The sequence below is a fragment of the Hydra vulgaris genome, chromosome 12, assembly GCF_038396675.1.
Source record: "Hydra vulgaris chromosome 12, alternate assembly HydraT2T_AEP".
Classification (NCBI taxonomy): Eukaryota; Metazoa; Cnidaria; class Hydrozoa; order Anthoathecata; family Hydridae; genus Hydra; species Hydra vulgaris.
The window spans coordinates 830,687-848,151 of record NC_088931.1 but is presented as its reverse complement, the minus strand read 5'-3'; the positions used below and the strand labels follow the sequence as shown (position 1 = coordinate 848,151).

General features: G+C 27.0%; 1 protein-coding gene across 1 annotated transcript in view; it reads left to right on the top strand.

Moving 5' to 3' along the window:
• The window catches only part of LOC100213129 (la-related protein 1), a 67,370-nt gene extending 55,044 nt beyond the window's left edge, over positions 1 to 12,326 (top strand). Inside the window, exons 13-21 of the mRNA XM_065811162.1 lie at positions 7,682 to 7,901; positions 8,047 to 8,484; positions 8,617 to 8,717; positions 8,908 to 9,098; positions 9,336 to 9,423; positions 10,805 to 10,861; positions 10,964 to 11,073; positions 11,180 to 11,310; positions 11,498 to 12,326. Coding sequence (XP_065667234.1) covers positions 7,682 to 7,901; positions 8,047 to 8,484; positions 8,617 to 8,717; positions 8,908 to 9,098; positions 9,336 to 9,423; positions 10,805 to 10,861; positions 10,964 to 11,073; positions 11,180 to 11,310; positions 11,498 to 11,815 — 1,654 coding nt within the window. The 3' untranslated portion in view covers positions 11,816 to 12,326. The remainder of the gene's footprint in view (positions 1 to 7,681; positions 7,902 to 8,046; positions 8,485 to 8,616; positions 8,718 to 8,907; positions 9,099 to 9,335; positions 9,424 to 10,804; positions 10,862 to 10,963; positions 11,074 to 11,179; positions 11,311 to 11,497) is intronic.
• The last annotated feature ends 5,139 nt before the right edge of the window (positions 12,327 to 17,465 follow it).

Here is a 17,465-nt window from a genome sequence, read left to right as displayed (position 1 = left end):
GAAAGTGTACTTGAGCCACGAACTGAAAAAAAACTTTTAGATTTTTTAAAATATAACCTTCCAAGTCATGTTCACTAATGCAAAGCCAAAGAATTGCTTAACCAGTTGTGAGCCACCTGCTATGGCAAAGATTACCACATTTTCTGTTGACAAGTGAAGGATTCAAGATATCTGATTTAAGACAAGAAACTAACTTGTAGCTTAAAAACAGTCTTTAAAATGTCATCGGGAGGTTTAATCAAAGGTTCAATCTGCCTAATCGGTTCAAACTTTTTTAGTTGTTTTAATTGATTTACTTTTAATTATAGTTTGCCTATAGGCCCTTTAAATAAGGTGTCTTAAAGGTAGCTCATTGGTATGTAACATGCAAATTGACCAAAAACATTTTTTCCAACAAGTTTCTCCAGGTGAGTTAATAATCTGCCGTTGTTACCAGATCTAGTCATTGAATTTGTAAAATCTGATATAGTTTGTAAAATCTGATATGAATTTGTAAAATCTGATATAATTTGTAAAATCTGATATAGTTTGATCAATTCCTCTAGGAACCATCTAGTTATAAAGAATGATTACAGCTTCTTTAGCTGGTTTGTTTGGACCCTTTTAAGGTGTGTAATGGGTCAAATAACTTCCATCTGGTTTAGAAGTAACACTTATGTTTTCTTGCTTTTCTTGCTTTTCTGTTCTTTGACAAAACGTTTTAGTAATTGAATCTATGATCAAAATTATAGTAGGATTTCTTCTAACATCTACAAATATGCCTTTGATAGGAGTTTCAATAATTAGATTTTCTAACAAATCTCTAGTTTTAGCCATAACCTCTGGCTCTCTCGTCTCTCTCCGAATCTTGTCTATCGCCAAAATGTCTTATCGCCGAATCTTGTCTGGCTCTACAAATCTTTTTAGGATCACATGCTAAACTAGCCATTTTTGGAGTCAAGTAATTTGATTTGATCAAATCTTGAAGGAAAGCAGATACAAATGCAGATGTAGCAGCAGGAGATATGTCAAATTGAAGAGATGCTAATGCTGTATTAGGGATCTTCATGTAATTTTGCTTATTGGTAATAAATAGGGAAGTTTTTTGTTTGATATTATTGGAGCTGTCTTCTGAGGATTCTTCATTTACATCTTACATTTTTTCAGGTGAAGTTTCATGATCTAAGTCATGCCCCACTGATTCATAAACTTTGTCTTCGATGTTTTCAATTTGAACTTGTGTATTAATATGAGGTTTTTTAATCAAATTTTTTCTTTTTTCTAAAGATGCAATATTTGTTATTTTACATTTCACTGCTTTAACCTGTCTTTCTGTTTCTTCCTTGTCTAGTTGATATATTTGGTAGCCTGATTTTTCACTAACCTTATCTCTTTGAGATCTGAGCCATAATAAATCAAGTTGTGGCAAATTGATAGCTTTAAAACAAATACATAAAATATGAACTTCTGCAGAACAATTTTTAACCTCCTTACAAGGAGAATTTTCATCTGTACAAAGTAATATGTTACACCTACATTTTGTTATATCTAACAATTTGTCCAGCTTACCTTCCCACAATTTGATAGTTTTTTTTTTTTCATTTCTTTTTGATTAGAAATGTCTCTAAACTTATGCCAGGCAGTTTAAATTTTATCTGACATTGTTTTTTGAGATATGACAACAGGAGTCTTAAACAAGGCATTGGATTGACACCATCGTTTCAATACCAAGTCTGCCAATACCACTGAGATTTCTTTTAAAGGCAGATAACATCTACAAAAAGCAAAAAATTCAAACTGTTTTAACATTGTCATGTGAAATACTTGAACTATCTAACACTTAAACATTCTTTGAACGTCCTAAGATGCCCAGCGGGTGCCCAGATGTCTAATGGATGTTCTATGAATGTTATTGGATGTCCTGTGCTCACTAAAATTCTATTATATCATTTATGTTATATCGTTTCAAAAAACTCACCTATTAAGATCATCAGAAAGAAGCAAACTTTTCTGAATATGTAGAAATTTCCTTACTACATCTCTCAGTGTACGAACTTCAGTTTCCAACCAATCTTTTCCTACTCCAAGATACTTAGTTAAATTAGTTGTAAAAGAATGTCTAGTTTGTTTCAATTTTGAACTCTCCATAACGCAATATTCTATTATTTATTTTTTACTGAAAAACGAAAGCAATTATAATAAAAAACCACAAATAAAATGCAACAAATATTGCAACTTTTTGATATTAAAATATACACAATGAAATTCACTACTAACGCAAAGCAAATAACAAGTACAAAGTAACTGTGTTCTAAAAATTCATAGATTACCACTACAAATGGACTTATTAAAGACATTAGTAAAGTTTTGTTAATTTTTTGTCGTAAAGATGCATTTTTTAACAATTTTTTTACTTTTTTAAGTTAATTTTTACACACACACAAAAAAAGAAATTTAATTTTTTTCAGTTAAATATTGCTTAACTTACCCCATAATAAAATCACTCCCCAAATGTAATTTTCTAAATTTTTTTAGTATGACTTACCCATATATATATAAATATATATATATATATATATATATATATATATATATATATATATATATATATATATATATATATATATGTATATATGTATATATATATATATATATTATATATATATATATATATATATATATATATATATATATATATATATATATATATAGACACACACACACACTTACACACACAGGGTCTTGGTCAGGAGGGCCTGCGATCATACGTCTTTATATGACCACACAAACAATACTTTGTTTAGGCTTTCATCTTTACAAATATTCTCATATTAGAGAAATATATATTAACAAAGTAACAAATTACTGATAATGATTTTTGTTTCAAGTATCAATGAAAGCTCTATATAATTTTTTTTTATTCAGGTTACATAAATTATATCAGTATGCATTTTGTTATAATAAACAATATTTTTTTTTTAATCAATTTATTTTGGTTTTATAAACAAAAGCTTGTTTAGACAATGATAGTCTTTTTAATGAACTTTATAGAATCAATAAAGTTAATACACTTAAAAAATTAAAAATTTCGTTGAAAAAATATAATTAATCAATATTAATTCTTTAACTAATGATTTTTTTATCAATTTTATAAACTACTAATTTAAACAAAAAAATTTAAAATAAATAAAAATTTAAAATAAAATTAAACTAATGACAAAATAATAATAATAAATATAATAAATAATATACAATAAAATACAATAATAAAAATAAACTAATAAAATAATATTTAAAATAAAAATAAACTTTAAAATAAATTTAGCATCTGCTAAAGTTGCATCTTTTTATCGTGCTCGCAGCTTTCTTACTCTGAATTCTATTCTTTATCTCTATAAATCTCAAATTCGTCCTTGTATGAAATACTGTTGCCATATCTGGAGTGGATCTTTAAATCGTGCTCTTTTCCTTTTAGATAAAGTGCAAAAATGCATTGTAAACAGTCGGACCTGCTCTTGCAGCCAACCTTCAACCATTACCACATTGTTATAATGTTGCAACTTGCAAATATCTGTTGTGTAGATTTCGCTCCCTTCATCCATTTTTCTGATTCATATAATTTGCAATCTTTTAAGTTGTTTGTTAATCGTTATCTTGCTTTATAAACTTCATCTTTCTTCTTCCAGTAACTTCCAACTCTAATAGTGGTTGCTTGCAACCTTGTTGAAAGTGAAGATATTTAAAAAAAAAGACTTCTTTTTAATAGAATTTTAAAAACCATACAAAACTTAGCTTTGACATTAAAATTGACCAGATTTACTTGCTCTTTGAGTGATTATTTTGAATCCAGCTGTTTCATCTTTGGATATCAGTGTTAATGGTTATTATCCTAGTTGTCATCAGTGAAGATGTTTTAAAAATATATATTTTATTAGAATGATTGAAGTTTAATTATCATTTTTTCCTATTGCATAAGTATTAACTATCCAATATTCGTATCGAAACTAAATTTAAAATAAGTAAAATAAAAAGCTATAATTTAAATTAAATGTGTGTATTTTTTAAACAATCATTTATACCAATCAAAGTTGTTGCTTTATTTATAAGGGTTTCCCATAGTATTGTAAAAACATTTGCTTATACAAAAAATTTAAAGTTTTTTCACAATTAGAAATTTGATTAAAATATTCTTAGTGCTTTTGTGTTTTTGTTTTTTGTTGTTTACATTTTTAATTGTTATGCGACACAAAGATCACAAAAAGTGACCAACGGAGCTGTCCAGTTACGTAGACCTGGGAGATGTGAAAATTGAAGTAGATTATAGATGATGTCATTGGGTGAGAATCATAAATGAATGTAAAGACTATTTTGTAGCAGGAATAAAATTTTAGGACTCAGGGATAGGGTGAACAATAACTCACACTCTAGTCATCCTATACAAATGATAAAACAATGGTCTATGAGTAAACAAGTCAATATAGATCTGCTGGTTTATTAACAGCAACCATGGCTAAAATTATTGCACCATACATTATTACACCAAACAATGAAATAAAATAAGTAGATAACAAAATATTAAGTAAAATGATAAAAAATGATAGTACGGGCAATATAAAAAGAAAAACTAGGTTAATAAATGTGCTAATAAACTCTAGATAATAAATTGAAAACTAATAATCACCTGTGTGAGATAAAAGTATATAAACGTCGTAATGTAACAAATTCATAGTATAAAGCTCACAAAACGCTATAATTCGTGGTTGTAAGAGGTAAAAAAATGTTGGTGCCATGATAAGCAATCAGAATTAAGTAGTGGATAATGGTGATCCCCCTCCTCAGGAATGCACTGTGATCACTAACGACGTTTCGCAGAGCCCGAGACCTGCACTAACGCCACTCGTCGGAGGCGTGTCCTTGCAACAGATCTCACCGCCTGCACTCACTTTTTTTTAATGTTTTTTGTGTTTTAGTTCTAGTTTAGTTTTATTTTTTTCTTAAGTTTTTTTTCAGAGCATTTTTTTAAATATTCAAATTATCAATACATGTTTATAATGGTGGGCAAAACAGTGTTATATATATATATATTTATATATATATTTATTTATATATATTTATATATATATATTCATTTATATATATATAAATATATATATATAAATAAATATATATATACATGGTGAGCACTCGGACTTTTGTTCAGTTGCCAGAAGGGTTATTGAAAGCAACCAGCTGGTTATTTTTTATGAAAATTTATACAGCAAATTTCTTGCATATTCTAGTCATCTTTCATTATAGGGCCAAGTGACTAGAAATAATTTGCGTAGATAAAAGTAATATTGTGAACTATTGATAACACTCACTTTTCTACTTTCAGATAATGCTGATATATTCGCCATTAGGTTTTTCTCCTGAATTGAGCACTTATTTTATCAAAGAAATATGTATTATATATATACAAAAAAAAAATGTATTATATATGTACAAAAAAAAAAAAAGTATTATATATGTACAAAAAAAAAATGTATTATATATGTACGAAGTATTGACTAATATAAAAAAACAATTTACAAATACTTTAAAACTCTTAATGTGTTGTAATTAAAAAGATCTTATTTGTTTAAGAAAAGATCTTATTTATTTCAGAAAAGATCTTATTTGTTTCAGAAGCTTAAAAACTATTGACATTTTGAAAGTATTTTAAAGTTGTAATTAAAATTGGTTATAAACCCTAAATATGATTCAATTAATAATTTTAACAAAAATTATTAACTGAATCTAAATTTGGTTCGAGAAAGATTATATTTTCCTATAATTGATTTCTTAAAACAAATAAAAAAATTATACTTAGCATAATCTTTAGTGTGTTTATCACAGTTTATTTATTTTAATTTTTATGTATTTAGTGTAGCATTTTTAATAAATATTATAAGCAATTTATGGATAGATTTTATCAGTTACCAATAAGATATTTGTAAACGTAAATTATGTTTATAAACATATCAAGTCAAAAGAGCTTTACACAATATTAAATTCATGTAGAAACAAAAAATAAATTTGAGAAAAGATTTTTCTTAAACAAAAGCATTTTCCCTTTTTATTAAAAAAAAAGTTTTTAATTTCCTTTCTCTTATAGTAGTGTATTAAAATCTATGATGGAAAGACTTATATTTTACGTAATAAATTTTATATAATGAATTAGTTAACAGACGATTAGAAAAAGAACTTTAATAAAAATTGCGAAACTTTTTTTACATTCATTCAAAATTCTGAATAAATGTCACAAACAATGTTAAAAAAAAATTTTAATATTCCAAAAAAAAAAAAATTTTTTTTTTGCTTAACTGAATGCTTTTGACATTTACGAAAAAAGCAAGCTGCATAACACTTCTTAACAAGGCCTGTCCAAAAAATTTTTTTGCAAATTTAATTCCATTACTTTATTTCTAACTCCTTAAATAAAATTTGTAATATATAAAAATAAAATAGTATTTTTATTTAAACAATAGAACTATTGTTTTTATTTAGGATATATTTTATTAAATACGTTTTAGCGTTTATACAATTTTCTCGTGTTCTAATTAATAATAAAAAAAATGCAAAAAACAAACTTTGACACCAACTTTAAAAGTTTTATTATTGTTTTAGATTACTTTTTAGTTACTTTTCTTTAAATTAAAAAAATAAAATAAAATAAGTAGAACTGCTGATAAAAATCAATAGTCACCCATTTGGGCGACTTGATTACATCAAAGAAATATTTTTAGTCGCCCTTCGCAAAATTCAGTCGTCTGGTACTGTCAGGATTATCATCCCGGATATTCAGAAAAATAAGGTTGACAAAATATTGACAAAAATGCAAAATCTAGAAACAGGATTTGATAACTTGACCAACATGCAAACATTTAGCATTAATATTGACAGAAAAATAAATGCTGGGTTTTTTCAACTTTTCTTTTAAATGTTCAATACAAATGCCGCATTTTATCATTTTATTAGGAATTTAAATAAAGCATTAGTTATCTCGTTTTAATTATGTTATTTAGAATTAATAAAAGGTTTTTCATAAATATTTAGAATCTAAATAATATTTTCATTTTGAATTAAAATAAAAAGTGGATTTTTTTTTTTAATTTAAAATGTTTTTTTTTTTTTTTCATTTTTACCTTAAAAATAGCTTCAATTTTGGTTGGCCAAATTATTTTTGCTTTGGTTGTGTGTGTGAGTGTGTGTGTGTGTGTGTGTGTGTGTGTGTGTGTGTGTGTGTGTGTGTGTGTGTGTGTGTGTGTGTGTGTGTGTGTGACACACTCATAAAAACAAATATTTTTACTTAAAACAAGTGAAAATCATGTTTTTGTAAATAAGTATTAAAAACTACTATTTTTTTTGATTTTGCTTAAATAAATCCTTCTTTTATCTCTGTTTTAAGTCTGTTTATTTTTTCTAATTAAAAATAAAGTTAAAGTTACCGAAAGAATATAGAGTTACTTAAAAAATAAATATAAAAAAGTTATAGTAAATATGATGTTTAATAAATGTTATATGTTATTAAATAGTTATATCTTTGTGAATAATTTAAATAACCTTGTTTCATGTCATATGTTGTAGACTTTATTATAGAGATAGATCAATATAAAATGTATCATAAAATGATCTAGAAGGAATGAAAATTTTCAAAAAATTTATATAGATAAAAATTTTTTAGGTCTGATGATTCTGATGATGAACTTGATGATTATGAGATTGGAAAAATAGTTATTGTAACACAAACTCCGCCTCCTCCAAAAAAATATGATCGAACCGGCAACTTTACTAACAGAGCAAAAATTTCACAAGAACTTGCTCATATGATTAGTGATGGGCTTTACTATTACGAACAAGACTTGCTTGAAGAAGATAATGATCTTAGTTATATAAATAGAAAGGTACTTTTACAGATTTTGTGATCATTTAAGGTTATGTGAGAGCAGTTGTGTAATTTATTTTAGGTTATGTGAGAATGGTTGTGTAATTTATTATATTTTGTAAATTTAAAATCAATTAGTGAGACAATTGTATTTTTATTTTAAGGTTGAACTATCAAGTTCCACTGGAAATGTGGGTTTGATTAGTGCAAAAGATTTCAAGCAACTTAAACAACGAGCATATGATTCTGATATTGATGATTATCAGGAAGTTCCTAACATTAAAAAAGCTCATTCATTGACATTTAGCTCATCTGTAATGGATGATTCTTCTGACAGAAAAGTTTCTGCTAGCTTAAAAATAAGAGAAATTTCAACTAATATTTTATCTTTGTCTTCTTTACATGTTGATGCTCCTGAATTTAAGCCCAGGCCAAGAGCGAACACAACTCCACTTTCATCATCCTTGCCATCGACTGTTAGTGATTTCAGAGGGAATAAATCTTACAGAAAAATACACGAGCTTAGAACTAAAAGAGTATCTAATAAAAAAAATTTTCCACGATTTTATCCAGCTATTGAAAAAGAAGACCAGGGATCAAAGGTATTTTTCTAATAATAATATTTAAAAAATATCAATCAAGTCAAAAATCAAGATGTTCATAGAAGTTATAAATACAAATATATATACTTATACTTTAAATATTTAAAAAAATTATTTTTATTTATTTTTTAGCCACCTCGCCTTCACAAGTCAAAATACAGTAACAATCCTACAGTTGAACAGCATGTTGGATGGCTGTTTAGCCCAAAAGCAAAAAAAATAAGGAGTCGGCAGTAATTTTTTTTTTTAATATTTGTATCTGAATAAAAATAATTAACTTGTGCAATTTTATATTTGGCTGTTTTAGACTGAACATGTATACACAAGCATGCTGTTTACATTTACAATATGCTATTATATTTCTGGAATAGAAAGAATATAAGTAAATTAAAAGATTTTGATTCTGATTTTTATTTTATTTAGTAATAGTAATAGTAGTGATGCAGGTTGTGGTGCATCTCCACACTTAAACACCCTATCAAGTAGTTTTGGAAGTACTGGAAGTATTGGTTCTGGATCCATACCTCATTTTGAACACCCTTCACATTCCTTGTTAAAAGAAAATAATTTTGTTCAGCATGTGTATTACAAGTATTATACTAAATGCCTCAAAGGTATTGTAATTTTACTTACTTTTCTTATTATTTGTTTTTTTTTTACCTCAGAAACCATTATTTTTGACCTATAACCTCAGGAACCATTATTTTTTACCTATTACCTCAGAAACCATTATTTTTGACCTATTACCTCAGAAACTATTATTTTTTACCTATTACCTCAGAAACCATTATTTTTTACCTATTACCTCAGAAACCATTATTATTAATGTTTTTGTGTTGTTTTTTATTTAGAGAGAAAGAAAGTTGGATTTGGTCAATCACAAGAAATGAATACATTGTTTCGATTTTGGTCATTCTTTTTGAGATCTCATTTCAATAAGTAAATTTTTTTTTTTTAATCCTTAAAAAAATATTTTTAACAGCTTGACTGATGTTATTGATGTTACTGATAAAATAATGGCTTCACTACTTATACTTTTAAAATGCTCCACTGTTGTTTTTTATTTAAATAAAATGCAGGCTCTAATAAAAAGATTAAACTAGCCTAAATAAAACAGACTCTAATAAAAAGATTATACTAGCAAAATAAAACACAGACTCTAATAAAAAGATTATACTAGCAAAGTATTTAGAGTTTTCAAGAGTAAAGATAGATTGAAATCTAATGTTCAGAAACTATTTCAGTAATTTGTGAAGTTTCAATATCTTTTCCTGAAACTAAGGTTCTTTAAGCGATACTAAAGTGAGCTATTATTAAGACAGCATTAGAAAACAATTAAAAATTCTTTTTGTATGTAAAAGCACCTGCAACATTAATACTAATTTCATTATGTGGGGAGCCATAAGTTGTCTGGAAAGTAGGAAACTTGATATGTTGTGTAAAGAGGTTTTTTTAGTAACATTGCTAAAGAAAAAGCTACAAAAATATGAATCTAATAGAATATTGGATCTATGTAAAGATGTTATATGTAGTGCACTCTATATAAGATTTTTGTGAGGACACATTAGTCTACTAGATAAAAAAAATATTTTTAAAATCAAAATGATATGGAAATTCAAAATTAATGCTATTAATTTGTTTACATTTTTCTTATTTTTTTTTTGAGAAACTAAGCCCTTGGTTTTTTAACAGCATAACTTCAAGAAAACCAATTATAAACATCTTTCATATTTTTAACATAATGTTTTTAAATTAAAAACTATTTAATATTTTGTTTACACATGTTTTTTCTGTCGCATTGATTAAACTTAATAAAACCTGAAAATTTCAAGAATAAAAATGTCTAATGAAAAAGAACATTTTACAAACTTACTTTGTGAAGGATGTTTAAAGGTATATACCAGTAAACCAAAAGATAAGTTAAAAAGCAAATAAAATCTGGTTTGTGTGAAAACAAACCTCTGAGTTAAATGTAGAAATTAAAAAAAGTTGAAGGAGCCTCAAGTAATTTGAACTCTGAAAAAGCCAGGCTTTTATTCAAAATTGTTGAATTTTAATATCTTTTGTTTGATAGATTTTAGCTGAATAAAATCTTTTAAGTCTATTAAATCTCAGCTCAATTAAAAACTTTCTGCTTTGCAAGATAGCTTGCAAAGCAGAAAAGTTATAATTGCCTTAAAACTGTATTTACGACTCTTCCCTTTATGCTTATACTCAATAATTTCTAAGAAGCTTAATTATAAGACATTAAGCTTTCTTTTCTTCTGTGAAGATGAGTAAAATTTTTTTTAAAAAGCTGCACAATAAAGTTTATTTTTAGGAAAATGTATTCTGAATTTAAACAATATGCTGTTGAAGATGCGGCTGCTGGTCACAGGTGTTTAACTAGTTTTTAATAAAAGTTAAGAAACTCTTCTGTTAACAGTATTTATATATTAAATATTTGTTGTTGTGCATAAAATTGATCATTTATTTTTAGGTACGGAATAGAATGTTTGTTTCGGTATTATAGCTACGGCCTAGAACATAGATTTAAACCTGACTTATATAAAGATTTCCAAGAAGAAGTTATGAAAGATTATCAAATGGGTTTGTTCATTAAACTTTAAATTTAAAAAAGTGCATTTTGAATTAATAATTACATTATATCGGTCTTAGTTCCCGCTTTCTTTTTCATATTTTTACATCATTTCAGGTAACTTGTATGGCTTAGAGAAATTTTGGGCTTTTCTTAAATACTACAAAGGAAAAGTTAAATTTGATGTGGACATCGAACTAAGTACGATCTTGGAGAATTTCAAGAACGTCGATGATTTCAGAAGAGAGGTAAGCTTTTTGTGTTAAATGCACGCGCCTAGTGATCGACCGAAAATGATATTTTCCCGAAACCAAATCGAAATTTTTTTTTTGTTATTCATAACCGGAACTGAAAATATATTTTAATTACGATTTGGGGTCCTCTATAAATTACGTCGCGCAACTTTTGACCGTTTTTGACCTCTTTTATTTTTAGGCTTCTCGATTGAATGAAGAAAAAAAGAATTTAGTAAAAACAAAAAAAGATGACGATTCTTCAACTAAATTAACTTTTGAGGAGGAAAATCGGAAAATCTTTGACGAAGAGGAAAAAAACAAAATGAATAGAAGCAAAATAATGGACGAAAAGTTACATAAAGAAGAAATTAAAGACCATATTAAATTGAAAATTGGAAAGAAAAAAGGCGATGGCAATCAGTCGACCTCGAATCAAAGAAAGCATAAAGATGAAAAATCTTTTAAAAAGCCTACAGAAGGTAAAAAAACAGATACGAACGTTCAAAACGCGAAATAAAATAAAAATTAAATGAACAGCCGTTAACAAACATACCATGGTTGTCGTGGGTTATGATTTTTGGAGTAGTTACTTAAATGATATATCAACGTTGAGTGCGTTTTTGGAGATGGTATGACGACGTTGTTTCAGTGCGTAGAAACGTGAAACGTTCTTTTGTATAATTTTTAATTATTTGATATTTTTTAAAAGTCATTACAAAACAGTTTCTTATAAAATGTTATCAAAAAGATATTTTTAAAAAGATCTTCATGAAACTGTTTCTTTTGAAGTGTTAGAAAATATTTTGAAAACCTTTTTTTTTATTTTGACAGGTTGTTTTCTTTTATCGTAGTCTTCATTTCCAACAATAAATTTTATTTGTAATATTTTTTTTCTATAAAGTTCTAATAAGCCATATTATGTTGAGTTGTGATTGGTTGTTTGTGTTTCTCAAATTTAATTTGGAACTATATTAGAATTTTCTTCAATTTTATTGTATCTATAAGAAGAATTAAAAACTGCGATATTACTTTTTTTTTTTTTTTTTTTTGTTGCTTGGTTTTTATTTGTATTAAAATAATCGTAACTGCACAATATACTTTTTTTAACGTGTCGATCAAGATTAATTCTCTAATACCGTTATAAATAGAGCTTTTCTTAAATATCTCCGAAGGAAAACAGAGATTTTTCGTAGCGAGGCTGTACTTATAAGGTAAAAAATCGCTAAATAATTGTTGATCTTTACGGACAGCCCCTAAAGAGACAATTTTCTTGGGATTTTCTATTTTATTAGGATTTCAGACTTACGTTTCAAAATATTTAAACGGAGTATGAGTTCTAATAAGTTTCAAAATATGCGAAAAAAGTGCGCCTATTAACCTAATTCATTTCAAAGCTGCAAAATAAAATAGTTACCTGTTTAAATGTTACATGCATTAAATCTATGAGTATAAAATTAAATATTGACTATTTGAGATCAGTTGTTTTACTTTTTGATTGATTTATTCCTAAAATAGAACATTGCAGTTGTCCTGTTAGTTCTAGTAGGTTGTGTACTGGGTTTACTTTCACTTTTGTGTTTACTTACATTCACTTTAGTGTTTTTTAAAACACAATAATATAAAATACTAAATACAATGAAAACTATAAAAGAAAAGATTTCTTGGCTGTTTCTTGCACAGAACAGTTACAAAGTGTACTCATTTTTTAAAATTGAATCGTAAAAAAAAAGAGATGACAATTGCTATACAGCATATCCAGAGCTAAACTATTTTTAAACAGATGTATCATGGTTGAAATAAAACTTAAGAAACGGCTGTTTAGTTGTAACGTGTTTATTTTGCACAATTTGAATGCGAATCATTTGTCTGTCAACATTTACATTATAAATACTCACAAAGCACTGCCTTTGTTTTATCAGATTATATTTGTTTTAATACCTCATTATTTGATCTAATTATACATACATATATAACACTAAAATTGAAAATATTGACTTCTATATTAATAAACTCACCGAAGATACAAATTATAATAATACTTGAAGAAAAAATAATACCGATATTGTCACTAATATCATTCAAAATAACACTGAAAATACCGATGTACAAAGCACAGATAATGGTTTAAAAGACATAGCATACTTCTCATTAATAGAGAACTTTTTAATACTGGTATTGTAAATATTGACCTTAGTAACCGCATGACTCCAAAATGATGTGGTATTAATTACATAAGCATAAAACACAATACAAAAATGTAGCATAATTACAGAAAACATAGAGTTACAGCTGCTTGACTTTCTAATTTACTTGGTGTTTTTGGAAAACTTTTAAAGTTATGTTATATTAAAATGTTTTTTAAAATAGGACATCTAAACCAAGCCTAAGCCATTTAGAAAATATTCAAAAAGGGAAATTATTTGAAAACTTCTTTCTAAAGCAAAAGTTGAAAAATGCCTTTACTTTATTAGCTTAATCAAAAATAAATATGGTTGTAGCCCTGATAAATTAGATCCATCATACTAGTTTGTTAGACTAGAAAACTCAAGATTGTGTTAATTGTGTTGGGCCATGAACAACAAGTAGAAAATTTTTCTCAATTTTATGTTCAATGCCAGCTACAGATTGAGTGTACAGATGCAAATCTTTACGTTTTTTAATCATACCTGCATGAGACCAATTCATCAAACATTTTTAAATTAAACAAAACAATACTTTATTAGTAATTGTTGAAGAGTAAATTATGATTAAAAGATAATGAAAAATATGATTAAAAGAATATGAAAAACTGAAATTATTTTGAAAGTTTTACAATCTAATTTTGTTATGCTAAAAGTCAAATTTGACAATCTGATTTTGTTATGTTAAAATCATTAAGAAAATTTATAAAAAAACTTTTTACAAAAAACAATGTAATTTGTAATTTGCCATTGTAATTTTTTCGAGATAAAAGCAATTTTAACATTTTGAAAATTTTATTTTTGAACTTGTATATATGAAGGGTTCCTTTTATAATTTTTATAACTATAATTTTCTCTTTGCTGAATTGTATTTTTGTTTCAGCATATCGATTTGTTTTTATGATTGATTCAAGTTTTATTTTAGCTAGTCAGTTTTTTTTTTTTCATCTTCTTTCTTATTATATAACTGGAATGATAATGTCTGGTAAATTGTTTGTATTTCGGGCATATTGTTTGAATTAAATCTCTCTTTTTATAAACTTGTTTTAAATAACTTCATATATATTTTTTGTACACTTTCTGATCTTGGTAAACGATAGTATTTGAGCAGACCATTCGAATCTTTGATTTAAAATTTTTATAAAGCATAAAGCAGAAGCACAATACAATTAAAGCGTTTTAAAAAGCCAGAAAAAGTATAAGTATTAAAAAGTAGAAAACTTTTTGATACTTTATCAAACTGAGAAGCTACCATTTTTATTTTTTTCTCTACGTCGTAAACATAAGTGTGCAGACCGCGTCGACTGAATTTGGCTAATTAAGTTTTTTTTTACTTTAAGAGCAATATTTAAAGAGATAATAAACTAATTCATTAAGAAGAAAGGAAATACAATAATACTAATTTAAACTAAACAATAGGGCGGGTTAAATTTTTTTTTCAAGTAGCAGTATATTGTGCAGGGTTCCTATATATAGAAAGATTGTAACTATGAGGTCTGTGCTTGCCTCCTTAGGGGTCGCACCCAAAATCAGATTTATAGCATTTGAGATAAATTGTTTTTATCTTCATTCAAATGTCTTTTTTCCATTTAGCTTTCCACATAAACTTATGTATTTTTCCCTAGATTCCGATTAGTTTATTACAAATTTATGACGCTTTTCATACCCATATCTAATTTCTGATGCTTTTGTGACTATTCCAGCCATATTTTGACAAGGATATTTTGGCATACTTAATGAACTGTCATTGGCTTTTAAAATATCTTCATTTGAAAAGATATTCAGTAGAGATAGTGAATTAACTTCTTCAATGTCCTATTCTAAACTTTGAATGATTACGGTGAATTTACCAACTCACTGTAATCATTGACTTTAAGATTTAGTGTTGCAGGAAGTTTTAAATGTCTATTGTGTTCGTTAGTATTTCTGGACTTGAGTATCCTATGTGAGCCACCGAGCATGATGAACCAGGAGAACTTTATTTAGATATTTTATTTGAAACCTCTTCTGATTGAATAGATAAACAGATACTGTAAAGATGTTTTTGATCTAATCTTAATGTACTAAGGATGTTTAAGCAAGTATATGAAAAGCACCTTTACTTTTTTGAAAAGAACTACTGCTAAATTAGTTAAGCCTTCTGTTAATTTTTTTACCAATATCTCCTTTAAATGATACTGAAGTTTTTCCATAAAATAACTCGAAAACATGATTAAACGGAGGTTCATTTAAATGGAGTTGACAAATGAGCCACTGGATTGGTGTATCAAATTCTGTTTCTATTACATTTAAGAACCACTACTGCCAGTTTAAAGTATTCAATGCTGCTAGTTTAAAGGATTAAATGCTAATGAAAATCAGCAATGCAGCGAGAAGTTCCATTATCAGGTGTTAGATAATCTATATAGCTGCTGCTTGATTCTGTAACTATTGTAATATCGTAGGGGGTAGTGCAAATCCACGTACCTAGCATTGGCTACTATATTTGTATTTTAATAATTTTAACACCAAATATCTATTGTTGACATAACAAAAAACATGAATAATACTCTTTATACTAAAATGAACTCAAAATCTGTTAAAATAAAAAAATATAAAGTTTTAAACTTCTCCCGTAAAAAAAATTTTCTGTAAATACGCGGTATTATCCAATGCTAGTTACGCAGTTTTGCACTATCCCCAACAATATGTTCTTCTTTTTACTGTAATTGTTATAGTATTGTCTTTTCTTCCATCAAAATCAATATATTGTAATTTCAAAATTTCACATTTTCTTCCAATTACATTTATTTGTCCAACGCCAAGTCTTTCTCCTTCTACTTTTTTCCTATCAAGCATATTTGATTCATTTAGGTTTCCCATGTTTTTTAGAGCAGCATTAACATTAAATAGCAGCAGTTGCTTTTCAACTGACACGATAACAATCTGCCGCAATAGCCAGTTTATCGTAAAAAAAATCCTATTTTGATTACATTTGTTTAAGAAATTATCAAATTCATTTCACCATATTGTCTGGGTTTGTTATTTTCATTATTAGATTCATCTAATTTGATACTTTCCTCAGATTCATATAAATTATCATCAGTAATGCGATCTATCTCTTTCTCAGAACTTTTATGCGCATTTAACTGCTGTTGCTTTATTACAAATTTATAATTTCCTGTTTTAGTTTTATTTTTATTGATGTGTAAGTATGATCAAGTGGTTCTCTTTTTGGTTTATTTTGTCCAACAAACGCATCCCATTCTTTTATTGGCACTTTTTTATTATTATTATAGTTATATACTACGATCAGAGAAAACACCCTACTATAAACAATCAATTTTATAAATATAAGTTCCAAATTTTATCGCCAACTAGTGATCTAGTCTAATTTTAAAAGTACAGTTGAGTAGAAAGTTGTTCGAGTGGATAGTTCTAGTATTTTGCTTATATATTATATAGTTAGTTGTGTCTTGGAAGACAGTTTGGAACATATTTACGCCTTATTTTAAGATGGTAACCACATGACAAGTTAATAAACTTTGGTTGATATCATTAGTTATATGGAACCGATGGATTGGTTTAAGAATTTGGGTAAGATTGCATTGAAGGCGCCGAAACTCAAGTGATGATAGATTTAGTAATTTTATTCTTTCGTAGTATTGAAGATGTCTCAAGCTTGAAGCCCATTTTTATGCTTTACATTGAGCAGATTTAACCAAAGTTAAGTCAGTTTTTAAGCACGGGGCCCAAACAGACACTGGATATTCAAGGTTTGGTCTTATTAACACTTTATATAATTTGAGAACCATTTTTTCATCAATGGTGGTGATTGTCTTTTTTAGCATACCAAGAATTTGTAGAGATTTGGCGATAACTATTTGAATATGTGTGCTCCACTTGAGGTTAGATGTAAAAATGACTCCTAAATTACGCCCTTTAGTAGTGCATTTAAGGCTTTAATTTATACCTTAGTTATTTTGCAAAAAGTAACTGTACATAGGA